The 18,313-nt window shown below is 37.8% G+C and overlaps 1 protein-coding gene across 1 annotated transcript in view; it reads left to right on the forward strand.

Moving 5' to 3' along the window:
* COL3A1 (collagen type III alpha 1 chain) overlaps positions 1 to 17,979 on the forward strand; it is a 40,413-nt gene extending 22,434 nt beyond the window's left edge. Inside the window, exons 22-51 of the mRNA XM_040227783.1 lie at positions 346 to 444; positions 752 to 805; positions 963 to 1,061; positions 1,374 to 1,427; positions 1,735 to 1,788; positions 2,119 to 2,172; positions 2,638 to 2,691; positions 3,034 to 3,078; positions 3,620 to 3,718; positions 3,809 to 3,916; positions 4,127 to 4,180; positions 6,033 to 6,086; positions 6,167 to 6,220; positions 6,917 to 6,970; positions 7,959 to 8,066; positions 8,503 to 8,556; positions 8,836 to 8,889; positions 9,088 to 9,249; positions 9,365 to 9,472; positions 10,436 to 10,543; positions 11,686 to 11,739; positions 11,861 to 11,968; positions 12,453 to 12,506; positions 12,886 to 12,993; positions 13,279 to 13,332; positions 13,429 to 13,536; positions 14,423 to 14,720; positions 15,338 to 15,525; positions 15,894 to 16,136; positions 16,877 to 17,979. Of these exons, the coding sequence (XP_040083717.1) occupies positions 346 to 444; positions 752 to 805; positions 963 to 1,061; positions 1,374 to 1,427; positions 1,735 to 1,788; positions 2,119 to 2,172; positions 2,638 to 2,691; positions 3,034 to 3,078; positions 3,620 to 3,718; positions 3,809 to 3,916; positions 4,127 to 4,180; positions 6,033 to 6,086; positions 6,167 to 6,220; positions 6,917 to 6,970; positions 7,959 to 8,066; positions 8,503 to 8,556; positions 8,836 to 8,889; positions 9,088 to 9,249; positions 9,365 to 9,472; positions 10,436 to 10,543; positions 11,686 to 11,739; positions 11,861 to 11,968; positions 12,453 to 12,506; positions 12,886 to 12,993; positions 13,279 to 13,332; positions 13,429 to 13,536; positions 14,423 to 14,720; positions 15,338 to 15,525; positions 15,894 to 16,136; positions 16,877 to 17,023 (2,892 nt within the window). The 3' untranslated portion in view covers positions 17,024 to 17,979. The remainder of the gene's footprint in view (positions 1 to 345; positions 445 to 751; positions 806 to 962; positions 1,062 to 1,373; positions 1,428 to 1,734; positions 1,789 to 2,118; positions 2,173 to 2,637; positions 2,692 to 3,033; positions 3,079 to 3,619; positions 3,719 to 3,808; positions 3,917 to 4,126; positions 4,181 to 6,032; positions 6,087 to 6,166; positions 6,221 to 6,916; positions 6,971 to 7,958; positions 8,067 to 8,502; positions 8,557 to 8,835; positions 8,890 to 9,087; positions 9,250 to 9,364; positions 9,473 to 10,435; positions 10,544 to 11,685; positions 11,740 to 11,860; positions 11,969 to 12,452; positions 12,507 to 12,885; positions 12,994 to 13,278; positions 13,333 to 13,428; positions 13,537 to 14,422; positions 14,721 to 15,337; positions 15,526 to 15,893; positions 16,137 to 16,876) is intronic.
* The last annotated feature ends 334 nt before the right edge of the window (positions 17,980 to 18,313 follow it).

The following is an 18,313-nucleotide window of genomic DNA, read 5'->3' on the forward strand; positions in this document are numbered from 1 at the left end:
TGTAATATCATTACAAGAATAAATGAAAGTGCCTGAAAGTTCTTTGAAAACTCTGAAGTGCAACCTAAATTGGATTTCATAACATCAAAGATATTTGATTTTATATGCACCAAAATATATTGCTAAGCCCACTAAATATCAGTTCCTTCAGCATTGATGTTCATCAAAGTTACCTTAAAATATTACCCAAGCTAATAGATAATGTGCTTTATACTGAGCACGTCGGCAATGTCCCATTTCTCTTGAAGGGGCCAAAAGAAGTTCTCTAGCTGCAACCCCAGTACCATCAATGTCCAGGTCAACGAAGGCTCTTTTACATACATGTTGGTTTATTTCACTACATAGGGTCCTCCTGGGGAGCGTGGTGGCCCAGGCCCCGCAGGGCCCAGAGGAGTTGCTGGAGAGCCTGGACGAGATGGCCTCCCTGGAGGTCCAGGATTGAGGGTAAAGAGAAACACTTGTTTGATCCACACTGTCATTTAGTAAGAGGAAAAGCAAATGAAGAGCGTTGAAAAATAACTTAAGTCAGACACTGTTTTGTAGGCTTAGATTTATTTTATGAAAATTTAAGCTGGTATAGATTGAAGAACATAAAATAGAATGCTTCAGTAAGATATTTAGACAGAAAAATGTGTGTAAATATGAGGCTACATATGTCAGTGGAAATCTCAAAATTTTATAGATAGATTTTTTAGTTTTTTTTTTATTTATCATTTTTAAGTCAGCTGACTGACTGAATTTTTCAATTTAGGGTATTCCCGGTAGCCCCGGAGGACCAGGCAGTGATGGGAAACCAGGGCCTCCTGTAAGTACATTTTCAACATCTCACTTTACAAGTCCAGAGAATAGTTAAATGCACGATTTGGACTAGCCTTCATGTATATTGTATAGCTTTAGTATGTACATTGCATGTTCTATCACAATTTTTTGAAATTCCTGTTAATATAACTTTTTCTTATTAGGGAAGCCAAGGAGAGACTGGTCGACCTGGTCCTCCAGGTTCGCCTGGTCCGCGAGGTCAGCCTGGCGTCATGGGCTTCCCTGGTCCCAAAGGAAATGATGTGAGTTCCTCCCTTCTTCAATAAATAGTTGATGGAAGTCCTTTTATTTTCCATATGGGGGTGCAGATGGCCCCAAACTGATTTCCACTTCAAAGCACAGAAGAGTATATGAGAAAGAAGCTTCCCTCTACCGTGTGAGAAGGGAGCTAACGTTTTTTTTTTTTTTTTTTTTGGAGTTCTGGGCAAAGAGCAGAACACTTATGGAAGCCTAGTCTAGAAAGGAGTTTTGTAGGGGGCAGATCAAAAACACGAGAGAACACGATAATGAATAATTTCCTTTTGAGATTTAGTAAATACTGGCTACTTCTTTAGGGTGCTCCTGGAAAAAATGGAGAACGAGGTGGCCCTGGAGGTCCTGGCCCTCAGGTATGTAGCTTTTATCCACTCATTTCCAGTCCTCTGACAGTACTCCCCAACCTTTTTGGCCCCAGGGACCAGTTTCATGGAAGACAATTTTTTCCAAAGACCGAGGGAGAGGGGATGGTTTGGGGATGATTCAAACACACTGAATTTGTTGCGCACTTTATTTCTATTATTATTACATAAGCTCCACCTCAGGTCATCAGGCATTAGATCCTGGAGGTTGAGGACACCTGTTGTATTAGAGGCATTTCTCTCCAACCCCACGACTTCTGTTTTGTTTATCTCTGCTTCCATAACTGCTTTCTTTTAGGGTCCTGCTGGAAAGAATGGTGAGACCGGACCTCAGGGTCCTCCAGGACCTACTGTAAGTTTCTTCGTGTGAACTGGAAATGGAAGTGGATGGGAGTGGGCCTGAGGGAAGACTTTGAGAATTATACAGCCTCTGACACTGTATTGTTACAATTCACCAAAGCAATTATGAAGATTGTTTATTTAATCAGCTAGCTAAATACTCACATTGAGTAAAGTTTGTGCTGTATATGTCTTCCTTACATCACTTCTGCAAGCCAGACTCTGCCTTCCTTCATACCATTAATTTTTAAATTAAGCAATTGGCCTGATGAGATGAAAAATATGTGGATAAATATGAAAGGATATTTTATAGTGAAGCATCTCGTTGTATGTTTTTACATAGGGGCCTTCTGGTGACAAAGGAGACACAGGACCCCCTGGTCCACAAGGACTACAAGTAAGAATTTGTTAATTAAATGTCATTGGGCCCCTATTTTTATCAGTAGTTTCGTTTGATAGCTATATTTGTTAAGTTAATCAACACTTCAATATTTTTGTGACACTGAAAGATAATTCATCTTAAGCTTAAAATGTGTACATCTGACTTCTACTTTGAAGTTGACATGATTCAATATGCTTATATTTATTTTTATTGTAATTTAAATGTATATAGCTAAATTCACCTAATCATAATTTATTTTTATATACAACAAGAGAAAGAATAGAGGGAGATGAACATAAGTTTCTAAGATATGAATATCACCTCTCTGTCACAGGATTTTGAGGGCTACAAATTTTCTACACCTAAAAAGACTGCTAGAACCATTTTTTGAATACTCTGCAGAAACATACTTTCTTAAGAGAAGCTTTCCTATAATCAATATTTGAAGTAATTATACAATACAAATATGATTCTTTATAGGGCTTGCCTGGAACGAGTGGTCCTCCAGGAGAAAATGGAAAACCTGGCGAACCTGTAAGTTGCATGTCACGTTTTCAAAACTCAGAAGCCAAAAGAATAAACAGCAATCATTTATAAATGATTAGCTTTCACATTTTCATGCCACAGGATCTGAGTTTTAACATTTAGTTTTGAAATAACAAATGTTATTTGTTAGTTCATTAACAAAACAAAGAACAATTATTGAATCCTAACTATCCCATGAAAAGTTTGAACTTTATCATAAAAGGACCTTAAAGAAGAGACTATAGCTCATGACTGGATAAACTGAACGAGTCAAGTGTGTATTTTGCTTATTTATTTATATAGCATACATTCTGATAGAAGCCTAATCATGCAATGTCAACACTGTCCTAGGGTCCAAAGGGTGAGGCTGGTGCACCTGGAATTCCAGGAGGCAAGGTAAATATTTCAACTTACTTTCTCCTTTCTTCAGCATTGTTAGTATATCAAACCAAAATATTCCTTTTTTAGAAACACAACATTGAAAATGTTTGATGAAAACATTTAGGGTAATCCAAGACATTTCCAATACATTAAATTTGCATCATCTAGAAAATTAAATTTTCTGACATGAATAAACAAAGTAGAGTCACCTATGGGCCTGAAATTTCAAAAGAAAACGTTTCTAGTGCATTGCTTCTCTACAGGAAAATGGTTTTGATAGAACAACTTTGAAATTTTCCCCTCATGATAAAATAATAATAAGTGTCAAAGCTAGCTCATCAGACCAGGTATAAAAATTCCTTTGCTTAGAGTAACTCATTTTAAGTTTCCATTTTTCACTCAATTGATCAAATGCAGTTTATAATTATTAAAATTTCCAGATTATTCAAAAAATCAAGAGCATTGTGGTCTGTATCAAAATAATACAAGGTTGGGTGTTTTTGTTTGGTTTTAAGCCTGAGTTTCCTAACAGGGATTTTCTGTTTTCCTCCAACAGGGTGATTCTGGTGCTCCCGGTGAACGCGGACCTCCTGGAGCAGGAGGGCCCCCTGGACCTAGAGGTGGAGCTGGCCCCCCTGGTCCCGAAGGAGGAAAGGTAACTCTCCCATCCAATTCAATTCACTTAGATTTTACAAAACGCATTCTGTATCTTTCTTGTGAGTTACGACTTCTCCTTTAATTTCAGGGTGCTGCTGGTCCCCCTGGGCCACCTGGTTCTGCTGGTACACCTGGTCTGCAAGGAATGCCTGGAGAAAGAGGGGGTCCTGGAGGCCCTGGTCCAAAGGGTGACAAGGTATCAACCTATTTTCTACTAATTATGTAATATGACAGACTTTTTTGGTTAAAGGAAGGCAACATTACTGAAAAGTAATCCATTTCTAGAGAAACTTTTTAATAGGAACACCTACAACACATTGCAGTGAATCTTGAGGGTTGCTCCTCTTTTTGTCATATTTTCACTGGAGATACCTCTAATCTGATGCCCTTGTTTTTTATTTGACAGGGTGAGCCTGGCACTTCAGGTATCGATGGTGCTCCAGGGAAAGATGGTCCAAGGGTGAGTACTCAAATAGGGGAGAAGCAAAATTTATGTAGTATGGAACAGCCCTTCACCTCAACTTATTTTTTCCAAAAACTCTTCATGATAAGTTAGATCATACTTTGCCACCTTCGGGGCATTAAAAAAGAACTAAATGACATGATTATTAAAATTTCTGATTTCTATCACAGTTCAAGAATGACCTGAGAATGGAAAAATCTCAAAAGTATGATAAATATTACAAGCTAAAGTCATAGTAATTCACTAAAATCCAAGATAAACAATACTGCTCATGAAGGAACTTTTTCATTTTAAAAAGCATTGAAATTCCATGGTATATTCATACCATGGAACACTACTTAGCAATAAAAAGGAGTGAACCGTTGATACATGCAACAATGCATACAGACCCCAGGGACATCATTCAGTTCAGTTCAGTCGCTCAGTCGTGTCCGACTCTTTGCGACCCCATGAATCGCAGCACGCCAGGCCTCCCTGTCCATCACCAGCTCCTGGAGTTCACTCAGACTCACGTCCATTGAGTCAGTGATGCCATCCAGCCATCTCATCCTCTGTCGTCCCCTTTTCCTCCTGCCCCCAATCCCTCCCAGCATCAGTCTTTTTCAGTGAGTCAGCTCTTCTCATGAGGTGGCCAAAGTACTGGAGATTCAGCTTTAGCATCATTCCTTCATGCTGAGTCATAAAAGTCAGTCTTGAAAGGATCCATACTGCATGATTCCATTCATGAAACACTTGAGATGTGGAACAGTTTTATGGTTGCCAGAAGTTAGGAATAGGGGAGAGGGAGAATGATATAACTATAAAGAGATGATATAAGGGGGTCTTTTATGATAATTGGATATTTGAATATCTTGATTGTGATGTGGTCATGCAAGGTTATACAAAATAAAACTGCATTAAAAATTACATACACATATACACACAAAAATAAGTGCATGTGCAACTGGTGTAATCTGAAAAACTAAGGATTGTACAAATGTAAGTTTCTTGGTTTTGATACTATACCATAGTTCTGTAAGATGCAATCCTGAGAGGCTGGGAGAGAGATGTACAGAATTTTCCTGAATATTTCTTTGCAGTCTTCCATGAATCCATAAAACTATTTCAAAATAAAAGTTAAAAAAACACATTACAATCAATTCTGTTCACATTAGAGAGCACCTAGATATGACTGTAGCAAATAAACATCATAATTAAGCCATTAGATAGACGTTATCTTTACTGAAGTTGCCTTAAACAAATTCATAAATACTTCACTTTTAACAGACTAGATAGGAAAGCCATCATCCAATATTCTAAAATCTAATATTTTATGTAATACAAGTAAACCTTAATGTTTGAAAATTTTGATGTGAAAACTTTGATATGTGCAACAATACTTTGAGTGGTTAAATTAAATATTTTGAATTATTATACAGTTAAATAAAGCAGTACACTTTAATTTCAAAAGATATGACTGTAAGATCTTACATCATGTCTTATTTATCTTCTGCAATAGACATAACTATCAAGAGATGACATAAGGGGGTCTTTTATGGTAATTGGATATTTGAATATCTTGATTGTGATGTGTTCATACAAGGTTATACAAAATAAAAGCATTAAAAATTACATACACATATACACACAAAAATAAGTGCATGTGTAACTGGTGCAATCTGAAAAACTCTATGGATTTAGTAAACTGTGCAGGATTTGCACATTGAGTAGAGCATCTAATTCAAGCCATCAAAGAGACTACGTTATCTAGCTTATTAGATGAACAATATATCCATATATATGCCTTTTGATTAATAAGGAAAATGATGCTGTTCATCTTCAATATTAAAGTATATTTCTATTTCTTTAGGGTCCCACTGGTCCCATTGGTCCTCCTGGTCCAGCTGGTCAGCCTGGAGATAAGGTAACACTTAACACTGTTTAGAAACAGAAAGTGTCTTTTGTTGCTGTTTAGATGAAGGACAATTTTTTTTTTTTTTTAAGGGTGAAGGTGGTGCCCCTGGAGTTCCGGGTATAGCTGGTCCTCGCGGTGGCCCTGTAAGTGTTACAGACATTTTAACATCATTTTAGCCCCACACAGGCAGCAGCTACCTGCGCTTCCCTCTTTAGCAATTCTGTCCATGGCCCTAGTCTCAATGGTGGGATACTACCTGTTAGCATCGTATGACATGCAAGGCAAGGTTAAAGTTCTTAAAGCTAAGATTCAGAAGAGACTGTGAGACCATTTCAAATCTTGCCATCTTTCCTAAGTAATTCTGGAAAAAAAATATAAAAGTTGCATGAGTAATAATATGCATTTGTAAAAGAGTATTTCTTAAAGCCATAGGTTCTTTGCCCTAGGCTACTTCTACATCTAAAAATCTCTGCCTTCAGGGTTTGCAGACTCAGGAGAGATATTTAGTAAATGTTTTTAACTAATTAAATGATTTCTCAACACTTTAACCTTATTTTTATTTTTTTTATACCCTTGCATTTTTAGAAGTTATACAATTAGGTTTTTTAAATACTTCAAAATTCTCAAATTATTTTTCTTACAAAAATAAGAAAAAAAAATTGCTACTTCGAATTTTATTGAAAAATGGAAAGGTCTTTAGAGGTTAAGCTCTGTTAGCTTTGCACACTAACATTATCTTTCCTTAGCTTAAAGGAAAAAATAAGATGATGTAGAGGATGATATGTGCTCCCAATAGGAAGATATTTCACTGTGACTAATGCGGATATTTTTCACTTAAGGGTGAGAGAGGCGAACCGGGGCCACCAGGACCTGCTGGCTTCCCTGGTGCTCCTGTAAGTATCATCATTAAAACATGCATGTCACATAGCCCAGAATCACAGTAAAAAAAATAGTAGGAGAATAAGTCAAGTCTGAATTCTAGTCTATCTCAACCACTCATTCCCTATGAGGGTTCATTTATCCACCTCCTTTTTTTTTTTTTTTAAACTTTATTCTTACTGTTTAAAAGATGGATACAAAAACACCTGGCTTGCCTTTACGCCAGATTAATGAGCCTAACACGGTCTCCTAGACTTAAAGCACTCTGAAAGTTTTTATTAAAGTTCTTCCATTTTTAAATGGCACTAAATAAAATTTCCTCTAAGCCCCATCTTTCTCAAATGCATTTATTGGTGCTTGCTTTGACATGCACAATCCTTAGAGAGAGGCTCTCCCTTATAAAAAAGTAATGGAAATTGTACCACTTTCTGGACAATTTTCTTTATCATGGACACTCTTTTTATTTTCTGGTGGCTTCATGTGGGGTGTGGGACCTTATTCCTCAACCAAGAATCAAAACTCATGCCACCTGCAGTGGAAACATGGAGTCTTAACCACAGGACCACTATGGAAATCTTTATCACGGAAACATTTTCATTGACTTTGTTTCTTCCACGTCTTCAGAGACGGTTCCAATTTTATTTCAACATCTAAATATATCCACTGCTATGTATAAAATAGATAACTAATAAGAATCTACTATAGAGCACAAGGAAATCTACTCAGTGCTCTTTGGTGACCTAAATGGGAAGAAAATCCAAAAGAGAAGAGATACATGTGGCTGGTCCACTTTGCTGTACAGCAGAAACTAACACAACATTGTAAAGCAACTATACTCCAATAAAAATTAATTTAAAAATTAAAAACAGATTTAAAAATTAAAAACAGATTTAAAATATCTCTCTGCATGAAGAATTCTATTTTCTGAAGAAAAAAATAAGGATAAGCCCAGTGCATCGTGAAGGGTGTCAGCTCACAGGCTGTTTTTGTTTCTGTATGCAGGGCCAGAACGGTGAGCCTGGTGCTAAAGGAGAAAGGGGCGCTCCTGGTGAGAAAGGCGAAGGAGGCCCTCCTGGAGCTGCAGGACCCGCTGGAGGTTCTGGGCCTGCTGTAAGTATCTCTCTTTCTCTAAGCCTTCTAAAAGAAAGTACTTAGGTTTGTCAATAATTTAATATTTCACACCGAGAGAGAGCTTGTCATGGTGACAAGAATACAGTTTTCATAGGAATACAGTTCTGAGTTTGAAGCTTGGCTCCAACAATCTAGTCACCTCCATCAAGTTATTTTCGTGTCCTCAGAAAGTTACTATTTTTGTGTTTTGATGTAAGTTCTCATTTCTGTTGTATTGTTCCCCCCCGTTTTATTGAGCTAAAACTGACATATACATTGCATTGTATAAGTTTAAAGTACAACATAATGACTGTCTGTGTTGTGAGATGATTGTCATGATAAGCAGAGTTACTGATTTTTCAAAGGCTTAAAGCTAATCCCAAATTTTGATTTTGATGCTATTCTTATCAACCATTTCCATCTCCATTCCATATAGGGTCCCCCGGGCCCCCAAGGTGTCAAAGGTGAACGTGGCAGTCCTGGTGGTCCTGTAAGTAATGATCATCTTAAGTATTATTGAAAAGCATTAATCAATATCAATCTGTATAAAAACTGCCTTGAAAGCCCTAGTTTCCTACAGAGAGTATAAAATTATGATCACGTATTCATGTGTGAGTTATATGTAACTTCCAAGAGGAAAGGACAAACCATAAAACTCAGAATCGAATGCAGTTCCTACCACATTTCTTACATTTCATATTTGTTTTAGTAGTTGATTGTTTGTTCTCCTTGATTTTTGACATTCAAAAGTACATTTATCATTTCGCAGGGTGCTGCTGGCTTCCCCGGTGGTCGTGGTCCTCCTGGTCCTCCTGGCAGTAATGTAAGTACTTTTTAAACTAATTTTAAGCCATATATTCCATAAGGAGTACTCATATATGCATAGGTTGAGAAACTTATCCACTGCAACTTCTCTTTTTATTAAATACCATATAAAATTATTTGAATCCAGGTGAAAGAGGGAAGAAAAAAATGGACTTTTTCATTATAAAATATTCGAATATCAAACATTTCTTTGTAGGGGAACCCAGGCCCCCCAGGCTCCAGCGGGGCTCCAGGCAAAGATGGTCCCCCAGGTCCACCTGGTACTAATGGTGCTCCTGGCAGCCCTGGGATCTCTGGACCAAAGGGTGATGCTGGTCAACCAGGTGAGAGGGGAGCACCTGGCCCCCAGGGCCCTCCGGTGAGTGCTTCCTTTGCTCTATTGATTAATAACAGTTTTATTTTCAATCACAAATCAATAGAGGAAAACGTAGTCCCATAAAGAGTAACCGAGATTTCATTATCCATCACAACAGGGAGCTCCAGGCCCACTCGGAATTGCAGGGCTTACTGGAGCACGAGGTCTTGCAGGCCCACCAGGCATGCCAGGTGCTAGGGGCAGCCCCGGCCCACAGGGCATCAAGGTGAGTGTAGCCATCTTTCACTGGACCTTTGTTACCTTTATGAAGTCTGATAGTCTTTAGATATCACATGACCATAGCAAGTGTGTAATGAACAAGTTTCCCTGTAATTAGATGTAAATTCTTGATATTTTCAGTTTCAGGAAGCATGCATATTATTAAAAGGCTCTGGAATCCGAAAACAGTGCACATCACAGACCAACATAAATAGATCGATATCACAGGAAATATCTTGTCATCTCAAATACCTCTATTAGGAAACTTGTCAGCATTCTTCCGTTTGCTGACTGTCAGTCTTGAAGGGGAAAATAATCTAAGCTGTAGACCTATGATTCCTTTAATTGATACCAATTCTCCATCAATTCAATTCATTTTATTCTCCTGACTTTCTTTCACTGATACTTCTATAACATCCTGGTGCTTAGTGTCTTAAATATCCATTTAGCAAATAGAGTAATAAAATTGCATTTTATTAAGGCTCACATTTGACACTTTGAGCACCCTTTTAAACTGAAAGTCATATAATATTGTAGTGAAATTACAATATAACATTTAAGTCTATTCAATTTATATGAACATATCCAATAAATGTATATTCTTTAAATAGAGGCGAACATTCGATATAACTTAATTCTAATGGGCACCATAAACCTGTGGTTTCATGATGATTAATCATTATTTTTTTCTTATAATAGCCATGTCTACTCATGCACCTCATATTCGGATGTATTCTAATATGATAATAAATGTAATTACTCAGGCATCCAGGTTCATTGGACAAGTTAGAACATACAAGAAGTTTGTTCCCCAAAGCATTTTTCCTCTGGCAGGGATAGTTTTAGGTACAAATTCAATAAGAATTGAATAATACAAAGTTCATCCCTGGGAAATAAAGACATCTAAAAGTATCATATTAATTGATTTCCTGGAAAGAAATATGAACTTCTTTTATTTCTTTGTACACAGGGTGAAAGTGGTAAACCAGGACCTAGCGGTCAAAACGGAGAACGTGGTCCTCCTGGCCCCCAGGGTCTTCCTGGTCTGGCTGGTGCAGCTGGTGAACCTGGAAGAGATGTAAGTTACTAATTCTCAGAAAATATCCAGTGAAGCACGCTGTTGTTGTTCAGTCACTAAGTCATGTCTGACTCTTTGAGACCCTTTGGACTGTAGCACACCAGGCTTTCCTGTCCTTCACCATCTCCTGAAGTTTTCTCAAATTCAGGTCCATTGAATCAGTAATGCCATCCAATCATCTCATCCTCTGTGATTGCCTTCTCCTCCTGCCTTCAATAACTTATTTAAGCAAGGGTCAAATTGGCCTTGCTGCTGCTGCTGCTAAATCGCTTCAGTCGTGTCCGACTCTGTGCAACCCCAGAGACGGCAGCCCACCAGGCTCCCCTGTCTCTGGGATTCTCCAGGCAAGAACACTGGAGTGGGTTGCCATTTCCTTCTCCAATGCATGAAAGTGAAAAGTGAAAGTGAGGTCGCTCAGTCGTGTCCGACTCTTAGCGACCCCATGGACTGCAGCCCACCAGGCTCCTTCGTCCATGGGATTTTCCAGGCAGAGTACTGGAGTGGGGTGCCATTGCCTTCTCTGACAAATTGGCCTTACTTGGGTCTAAAAGTGTGAATATTGCCACATGTCAAAGTTCACCTTCTTTCTCTAGTAATAAATATTCTTTCTATTACAGTTTATTACAATACAGCCTTAACCGTTCATTTTCATTAATATTTACCCAGTGAATGATCATTAATGGGGAAGGATATGACCTTTAGCTAAATAAACAAAAGAGTTGAGGATTTGGAAAGTCCCAGTTTACAACATTCCTTCTGGGTAAAAATATTCTGCATATTATCTGTGATTAGTCCTTTCTTAAATTGTAGATTTTCATTATCTGCTTATTACTGTGCCGAGCTTTTATTTATTACCTCTTTCCTAAGAACCCTGTTTACTTTCCTAGTCATTTCTGTCTCTCTCACCCTGTGAAACTGTAGTATCACGGGTGTACTGCCTCTCCATGTAGGCACTGTCAACCCTTGCAGGGCCGCACCCATTTTCACATCTAAGATTTCTCACTCCCAAGAACCAATTTTTATCTCTTTAGGAATGATATTTTAGGAATGATATTTTACCCATTGAGAATGCATGGCTTCAGTGGTATTTAAATAGTTCCAAAATTTTTGATTTCTTTTCTTATTTTTTTTTCTTTAATCAGGGAAACCCTGGATCAGATGGTCTGCCAGGCCGAGATGGAGCTCCAGGTACCAAGGTATAACAAACACAAGTACAGTAATTTTTTTTTTGTAGGTTTTCATTATACCTTTTAATAGACGTAATTAAAGCAGTAAGTGCTGATCAGATCAATTTTGGAACTGTGAACTTGTCCGCAGGGTGACCGTGGTGAGAACGGCTCTCCTGGTGCCCCTGGAGCTCCTGGACACCCAGGCCCTCCTGGTCCTGTCGGTCCAGCTGGAAAGAACGGTGACAGAGGAGAAACTGTGAGTTCTAATGAACACCATCTTTCCTTACTTACCCATTTTCCGCAATAAAGAACTCAGGAGACAGAAGATAGAATGTCATATCCGCCAACCGAAAGATCTACTCTTATTTGTTTCACAGTTTTGTATGCTAGTCATTCCTTAGACAACTGTGGTGACAAAGATATATGAGAAATTTCTGGCAGTAGTCAATGAAGAATTCACTTTTTAAATTCAAAATGGTATTAATCACACCAAGTGTATACGCTTGGTCAACATATAGTTGAACTAACAGGATGTTCTCAGTTTTCCTGTTTAGACCCCCCAGGTAAAGCTATAAACAGGTCAAGGATTTGTAAGGAAAAAGTAATACTAACTTTCAGTAATATCAGCAAGCATACCATCATTCTCTCACAATGAAAAGATTAGCATTTAAATAAAACAAATCTATATCAAAAAGTAAGTAAGTCCCACATGTTCGTTCATTTGTGTGTTTTTATTTCAGGGCCCCGCTGGTCCTGCTGGGGCCCCAGGTCCTGCCGGATCAAGAGGTGCTCCTGTAAGTTTTTGTTTATTTGTTTATTGTCTATTTTAACTAATTCTATGGTGTAAGAAACAGTCTATTTTCTAGCATGTTCAGGAAAAAGGGATGAATAAATACATAACTATGGAACCAAATGTAAACTTTCCTTTGATGAAACAGAAGACAATTTAGGATCTAAAATGTCCTTGGGGCCTTGGGTATACATGGCAATTATTGGGGCTCTATGCAACTCTCAGTCCAGAGTCCAAACCACCACAACAGTCCGCGTATGCCCTGTCTGTCGATAGGACTCCTAGCTTGCAGAATATTATAAAACGGACTTAACTGTTATGCGTTCTAACTTGTTTTTCTGATGTGTGTGTGTATGATCCTAATCTGAAATGTGTTTGTAAAGGGTCCCCAAGGCCCACGTGGTGACAAAGGTGAAACTGGTGAGCGTGGTGCTACCGGCATCAAAGGACATCGTGGATTCCCTGGCAACCCAGGGGCCCCCGGATCTCCAGTAAGTGCATCCGCTTTGATAGGAAGTCCTCTCAATGCAGGTTCGCTGATGAGATAGGCACACCTTAGAGATCAATAATATAAAAATGTTCATCTCTGAAAGCCTGTACTACAAGAGATTAGAAATCAATTTAAGAGCTTATTTGAAATAGTAGTTGGCATGAGACAATGGGGAGAATAAGGAAAAAGAACTCATGTTTCATCTTGACCCTCAAGTTTCTCGATCTGACCTTGAAAATACAGTTTTTTGAAGGCATCACTCAAATACACCTTCCTTTCCTTTCAGGGTCCCGCTGGTCACCAAGGTGCAGTCGGCAGTCCAGGCCCTGCGGGCCCCAGAGTATGTACAAGAGAAAGATATTGGAAGTTCCATGTTTAAAAATTTTTGCACTGCAGGGAAGTATTCTACCATTGTGATATCATGATCATTTCTTAGGGACCTGTTGGACCCAGTGGGCCCCCTGGCAAGGATGGAACAAGTGGACACCCTGGCCCCATTGGACCACCGGGGCCTCGAGGTAACAGAGGAGAAAGAGGATCTGAGGTAAGACATTACTTAGAAACATGTGTATCTAATTTACTATAATCTGCACATTTTCAGATACACTTTGCAATATTTTAAAATTGAGATAGCAAGCTAAACACAATACAATTACCGAACGTAAGTTAGGGACTGAACAATCACTTTAGGACATTCTCCGCCATATGAAAACTTTCTCCATCACACTGCCCACAACAGGGAGAAAACAAGAAAACCTTCCTTATAGTTTCATCAGATAACAGTTATATCAGAATGAAAACATAGCTCAGTTAATAAAAAGAACTCTGCCAGTGCTGAGCTCATACTAGATGGCTCACAACTATGATCATCATAATGACAGGTTTAGAGTACGGATGCATTCCGCTGCTCAAACAGCTTCAGTGATTACTCCTGTTTTGCTGCTTACACCGTCATTTCTAACACATTCCTATCCCACGCCTTTGGGATAAATGGAAGAAAAACTATTATCCCACAAGTTACACAATTAAACACAAAGTTAGGTGGTTAACCCCAAACCACAAGGTTAATGATAAATCTGGGGTCAGAATCTAGGTTTCCTGATCATAACTCCTCTGACATGTCAGCATTAGAATTGCTACCGTCTTAGAAGAACACACACTAGAGTAAACTTTGTGATCTAACACTTCTTCCAATACAGTAGAACACAATAAACTTCATAATAATGGATTATAGTTATAAATTGGTTAATATTCTATCAAAAACAACCCAAGTAAACTTGCATCAAAATAATTATGCTGACACAATGTGTTAATTCTTTGTAAGACATTTTCTTGAGCTAGCAATGTATTTTTTCAGTGGATACCAAACAAGTTCACATCACTGCCGTATGTTCTTACACATCAGTGATGTACGTCCTTACTCCTTCTAGGGCTCCCCAGGCCACCCAGGACAACCAGGCCCTCCCGGACCTCCTGGTGCCCCTGGTCCATGTTGTGGTGCTGGTGGGGCTGCTGCCATCGCTGGCATTGGAGGAGAAAAAGCTGGTGGCTTTGCCCCATATTATGGAGATGAACCGATAGATTTCAAAATCAACACCGATGAGATTATGACCTCACTCAAATCAGTCAATGGACAAATAGAAAGCCTCATTAGTCCCGACGGTTCCCGTAAAAACCCTGCTCGGAACTGCAGAGACCTGAAATTCTGCCATCCTGAACTCCAGAGTGGTATGTTGGGGAAACTTTCACTCTCATAGCAACAGGATAACAGAGAAAACTGCCTGTATTCAAATTTAGGGAAAAGGAAAATTTTACTGTGAGTAGAAGATATTGTATAGCAGGAATAATCCTTAAATAGTGTTAGTTGAATGGAAATTCCTTGATGTTGTAGGAAAACATGAATTTTTAGATGTAGTTAAACTGTATCATAAATTCAAAATATTCCAATATAGGAAAATTTAAAGACAGTTTTGTAGAAATTTTAAAACAAATCATGTTTGGGCACATTTCTTCATATCATCACAAAGTTATTTGAGTTATAAACAACATATATCACTATATTCTCAGGATGAGGTATTTGTTATCTGATGCAGGCATAAGTTGCAATTTAATCATTGTAACCTATTTACTAAATTTTTCAAATTAAGAAACTATCCAGAAGTTCCTCTATTATGCTACACTAAAAGTAGAAATATGTAAAATACAAATACATTGGCAGTCAACATTGTGAATGCCTCACTCAGTCCCTCCAGTTGTGTGTATGAATGCCTTACAAAATCATTTTGGCCTAAATCCCATTACTGAACTTTATAACCAATTCCATTGTCCTTTTCGTGACTATTCAGGAGAATATTGGGTGGATCCTAACCAAGGTTGCAAATTGGATGCTATTAAAGTCTACTGTAACATGGAAACTGGGGAAACGTGCATAAGTGCCAGTCCTTTGACTATCCCACGGAAGAACTGGTGGACAGATTCTGGTGCTGAGAAGAAACATGTTTGGTTTGGAGAATCCATGGAGGGTGGTTTTCAGGTAAGAAAAGATATGCCATTTTTCTTTAACTGATTTATCTTTGCTTCCCTAATTTTTTGCTCCTCCCATTTATTCATCGCAAAGCAAAGATAGTTAATAAATACAAAAGTGCAAAAGATTGTATATACCCAGATAGCTATTATAATTTGTTTCTCAAAACTAAATTAGATTAAATGATTAATACACAATCACCTTTCTTTCAAATTTAAGATCTTCTTTACTCTGACACTATATATTATACATGCAATAAAAATTGTAGATAAAATACATAAACAATTTACATTATAGTGACAATACTCTCTGTATAAATCCATTATGTATAATTGCAGCTAAAATGTTTGATCAGCTTTATTTGTTCCCTACCACAGTTTAGCTATGGCAATCCTGAACTTCCCGAAGATGTCCTCGACGTCCAGCTGGCGTTCCTCCGACTTCTCTCCAGCCGGGCCTCTCAGAACATCACATATCACTGCAAGAATAGCATTGCATACATGGATCATGCCAGTGGGAATGTAAAGAAAGCCTTAAGGCTGATGGGGTCAAATGAAGGTGAATTCAAGGCTGAAGGAAATAGCAAATTTACATACACAGTTCTGGAGGATGGTTGCACAGTAAGTATCAGCATTTTTATAAGCATGCCTTATGATGAGCTCAGCTTGCTCATTTAATCATGCTAGTTTTAAAAGAAGGAATAAAAATAATGAGTGTAAACAAAAGATGGCATTCAGTGTGAGTGAAGCTGAATACTGATTCATTCCAGGGAAGGTTAAATGTCACAGACAATGAGTTTATCTTCTCAACCTCCAGGTGAAAGCTAGTTGCTATGAAAGCAATTGAAATTTAAACCCGTGGTATAAACTTTATCAGATAATTTAGATGGTTACTATCCATTCTACATAACTGCCATCATACAATCTCAATCTAAAATCTGTTTTTAATTTTAAAGGTTACTTTGAATCAACCCTTTGTTATTATCATTTATGAACAGAAGGAGAATTCACTCCTAATATTAATAATATCTCTCAAGTTCCAGTATAAGAGACCTATCTACTTCTTAGTAAACTAGCTCCCTACCCAGTAGCAATGATCGGAACTGAGGTTTCTGAGAAGGCACTGGCATGTGGCAATCTCCCTGTTGGGTTTACCCTGAAGTACTGTAAGGCTTTTGGTTAATGATATGGTTTATCTGCTGGGAGGATTATCACTTTGAACTGGAGCAAGTCTCATAGGTATACATTGCAAGTTGGTAACTCCCTTTAAGCAAAATATTTTTAAAACTTCATCAGAAAAACTAAATAATTATAATGTCATTATCACTTACATTTTTTATTTGCTCTTTTTTTTTTTACAGAAACACACTGGGGAATGGGGCAAAACAGTCTTCCAGTATCAAACACGCAAGGCCGTCAGACTACCTATTGTAGATATTGCACCCTATGATATTGGTGGTCCTGATCAAGAATTTGGTGCGGACATTGGCCCTGTTTGCTTTTTATAAACCAACCTCTATCCAAAGTCCCAGAAAAAGCTTCACACTCCATATGTTCCTTTTGTTTTAATCTTGTCAGCCAGTACAAGTGACCAAGTTCCAGTTATTTATTTCCAAAATTTTGGGGAAAAAAGTGTAATTTGACCAAAAAAGGATATTTGTTTTTGCTATTACACCAAATACAGTTCAAATGCTTATTGTTCTATTTTTTTACCAATTTCAATTTCAAAATGTCTCAATGGTGCTATAATAAATAAACTTCTACACTCTTCCAATAACACTGCGTTACATTCTTTGAATCCTAGCCCATTTTCAGAGCAATGACGGTGCTTACCATTAAAAGATTACCTTTCTTCTGAAACAGTCAAGCAAGAAATTAGAAAAGAACTTCCTGTTTCAACTACCTCAACCTGGTCAGAAACACAAATGAATTCTATAAGTCCCAGAAGATGAAAAAATTTGTATAAAATGCCAAAACTTATAAACTTCACTGATTAAGTTCCTAAAATATTTGTTTAAAAAAAAGTAGAATATAGTGAAAAACTTTAAAGAAATAGTTTTGAAGCCATAATTAATCTTGAATATCAACTGCTTTTAAAGGTGCTTTTCTTTTTTCTGGTCATTGCTGGTCAAGTTTACCAATATTTGGCAAGTCTTTAAAGACACATGGTCTGGTGCTAATGTATTTTCACTTTTAAAACTCTAGGTCAGAATTGTTGCCTTGCATTCAAAACATAGTTGCACCATCTGTACTTGTCTCCTGTCAAAAATGTTTCCTGGTGTATCACTGCAGGAGACACTTTTCCTGCATCCTGTGAAAGTCAACAACAACAAAAAACTAATAAAGGGGCTGCTTTTGTCACAGTAACACAGAGAATGTGTTGAAATTAAACTTTGTAAGCTTGTATGTGGTTGTTGATCTTTTTTTCTGACAGACACTCATAATAAAAGATCATAATAAAACATTCCTGGTTTTTGTCAGCTTTTCATAGATGTATGAGCTCCAGTGACTTTTCCTGGAAAAAGCATATTGAGTCTTAGCTCTCTCACTTAATAATATAATAATACTCCTTCAGGAATATGAGATAATATAACTCATGATGGAAAGAGAGATAATGCCCAATGGGGAATCTTGCAGATTTTTAGATCATATTTAGTAGAACTCCTTGGGACATGTTGAAAACCAAAGGCTTCTATTTGACACAATCCCTGGAAATAGTAACATGGTAAATTAGTGAGTCCCTAAAGTAAGAGTAATAAAGGAGGAAATTTCTGGTAATTTAGAAGAAAGTAAGCTGG

The sequence above is a fragment of the Oryx dammah genome, unplaced genomic scaffold (assembly GCF_014754425.2).
Source record: "Oryx dammah isolate SB20612 unplaced genomic scaffold, SCBI_Odam_1.1 HiC_scaffold_27, whole genome shotgun sequence".
In the NCBI taxonomy this organism is placed as follows: Eukaryota; Metazoa; Chordata; class Mammalia; order Artiodactyla; family Bovidae; genus Oryx; species Oryx dammah.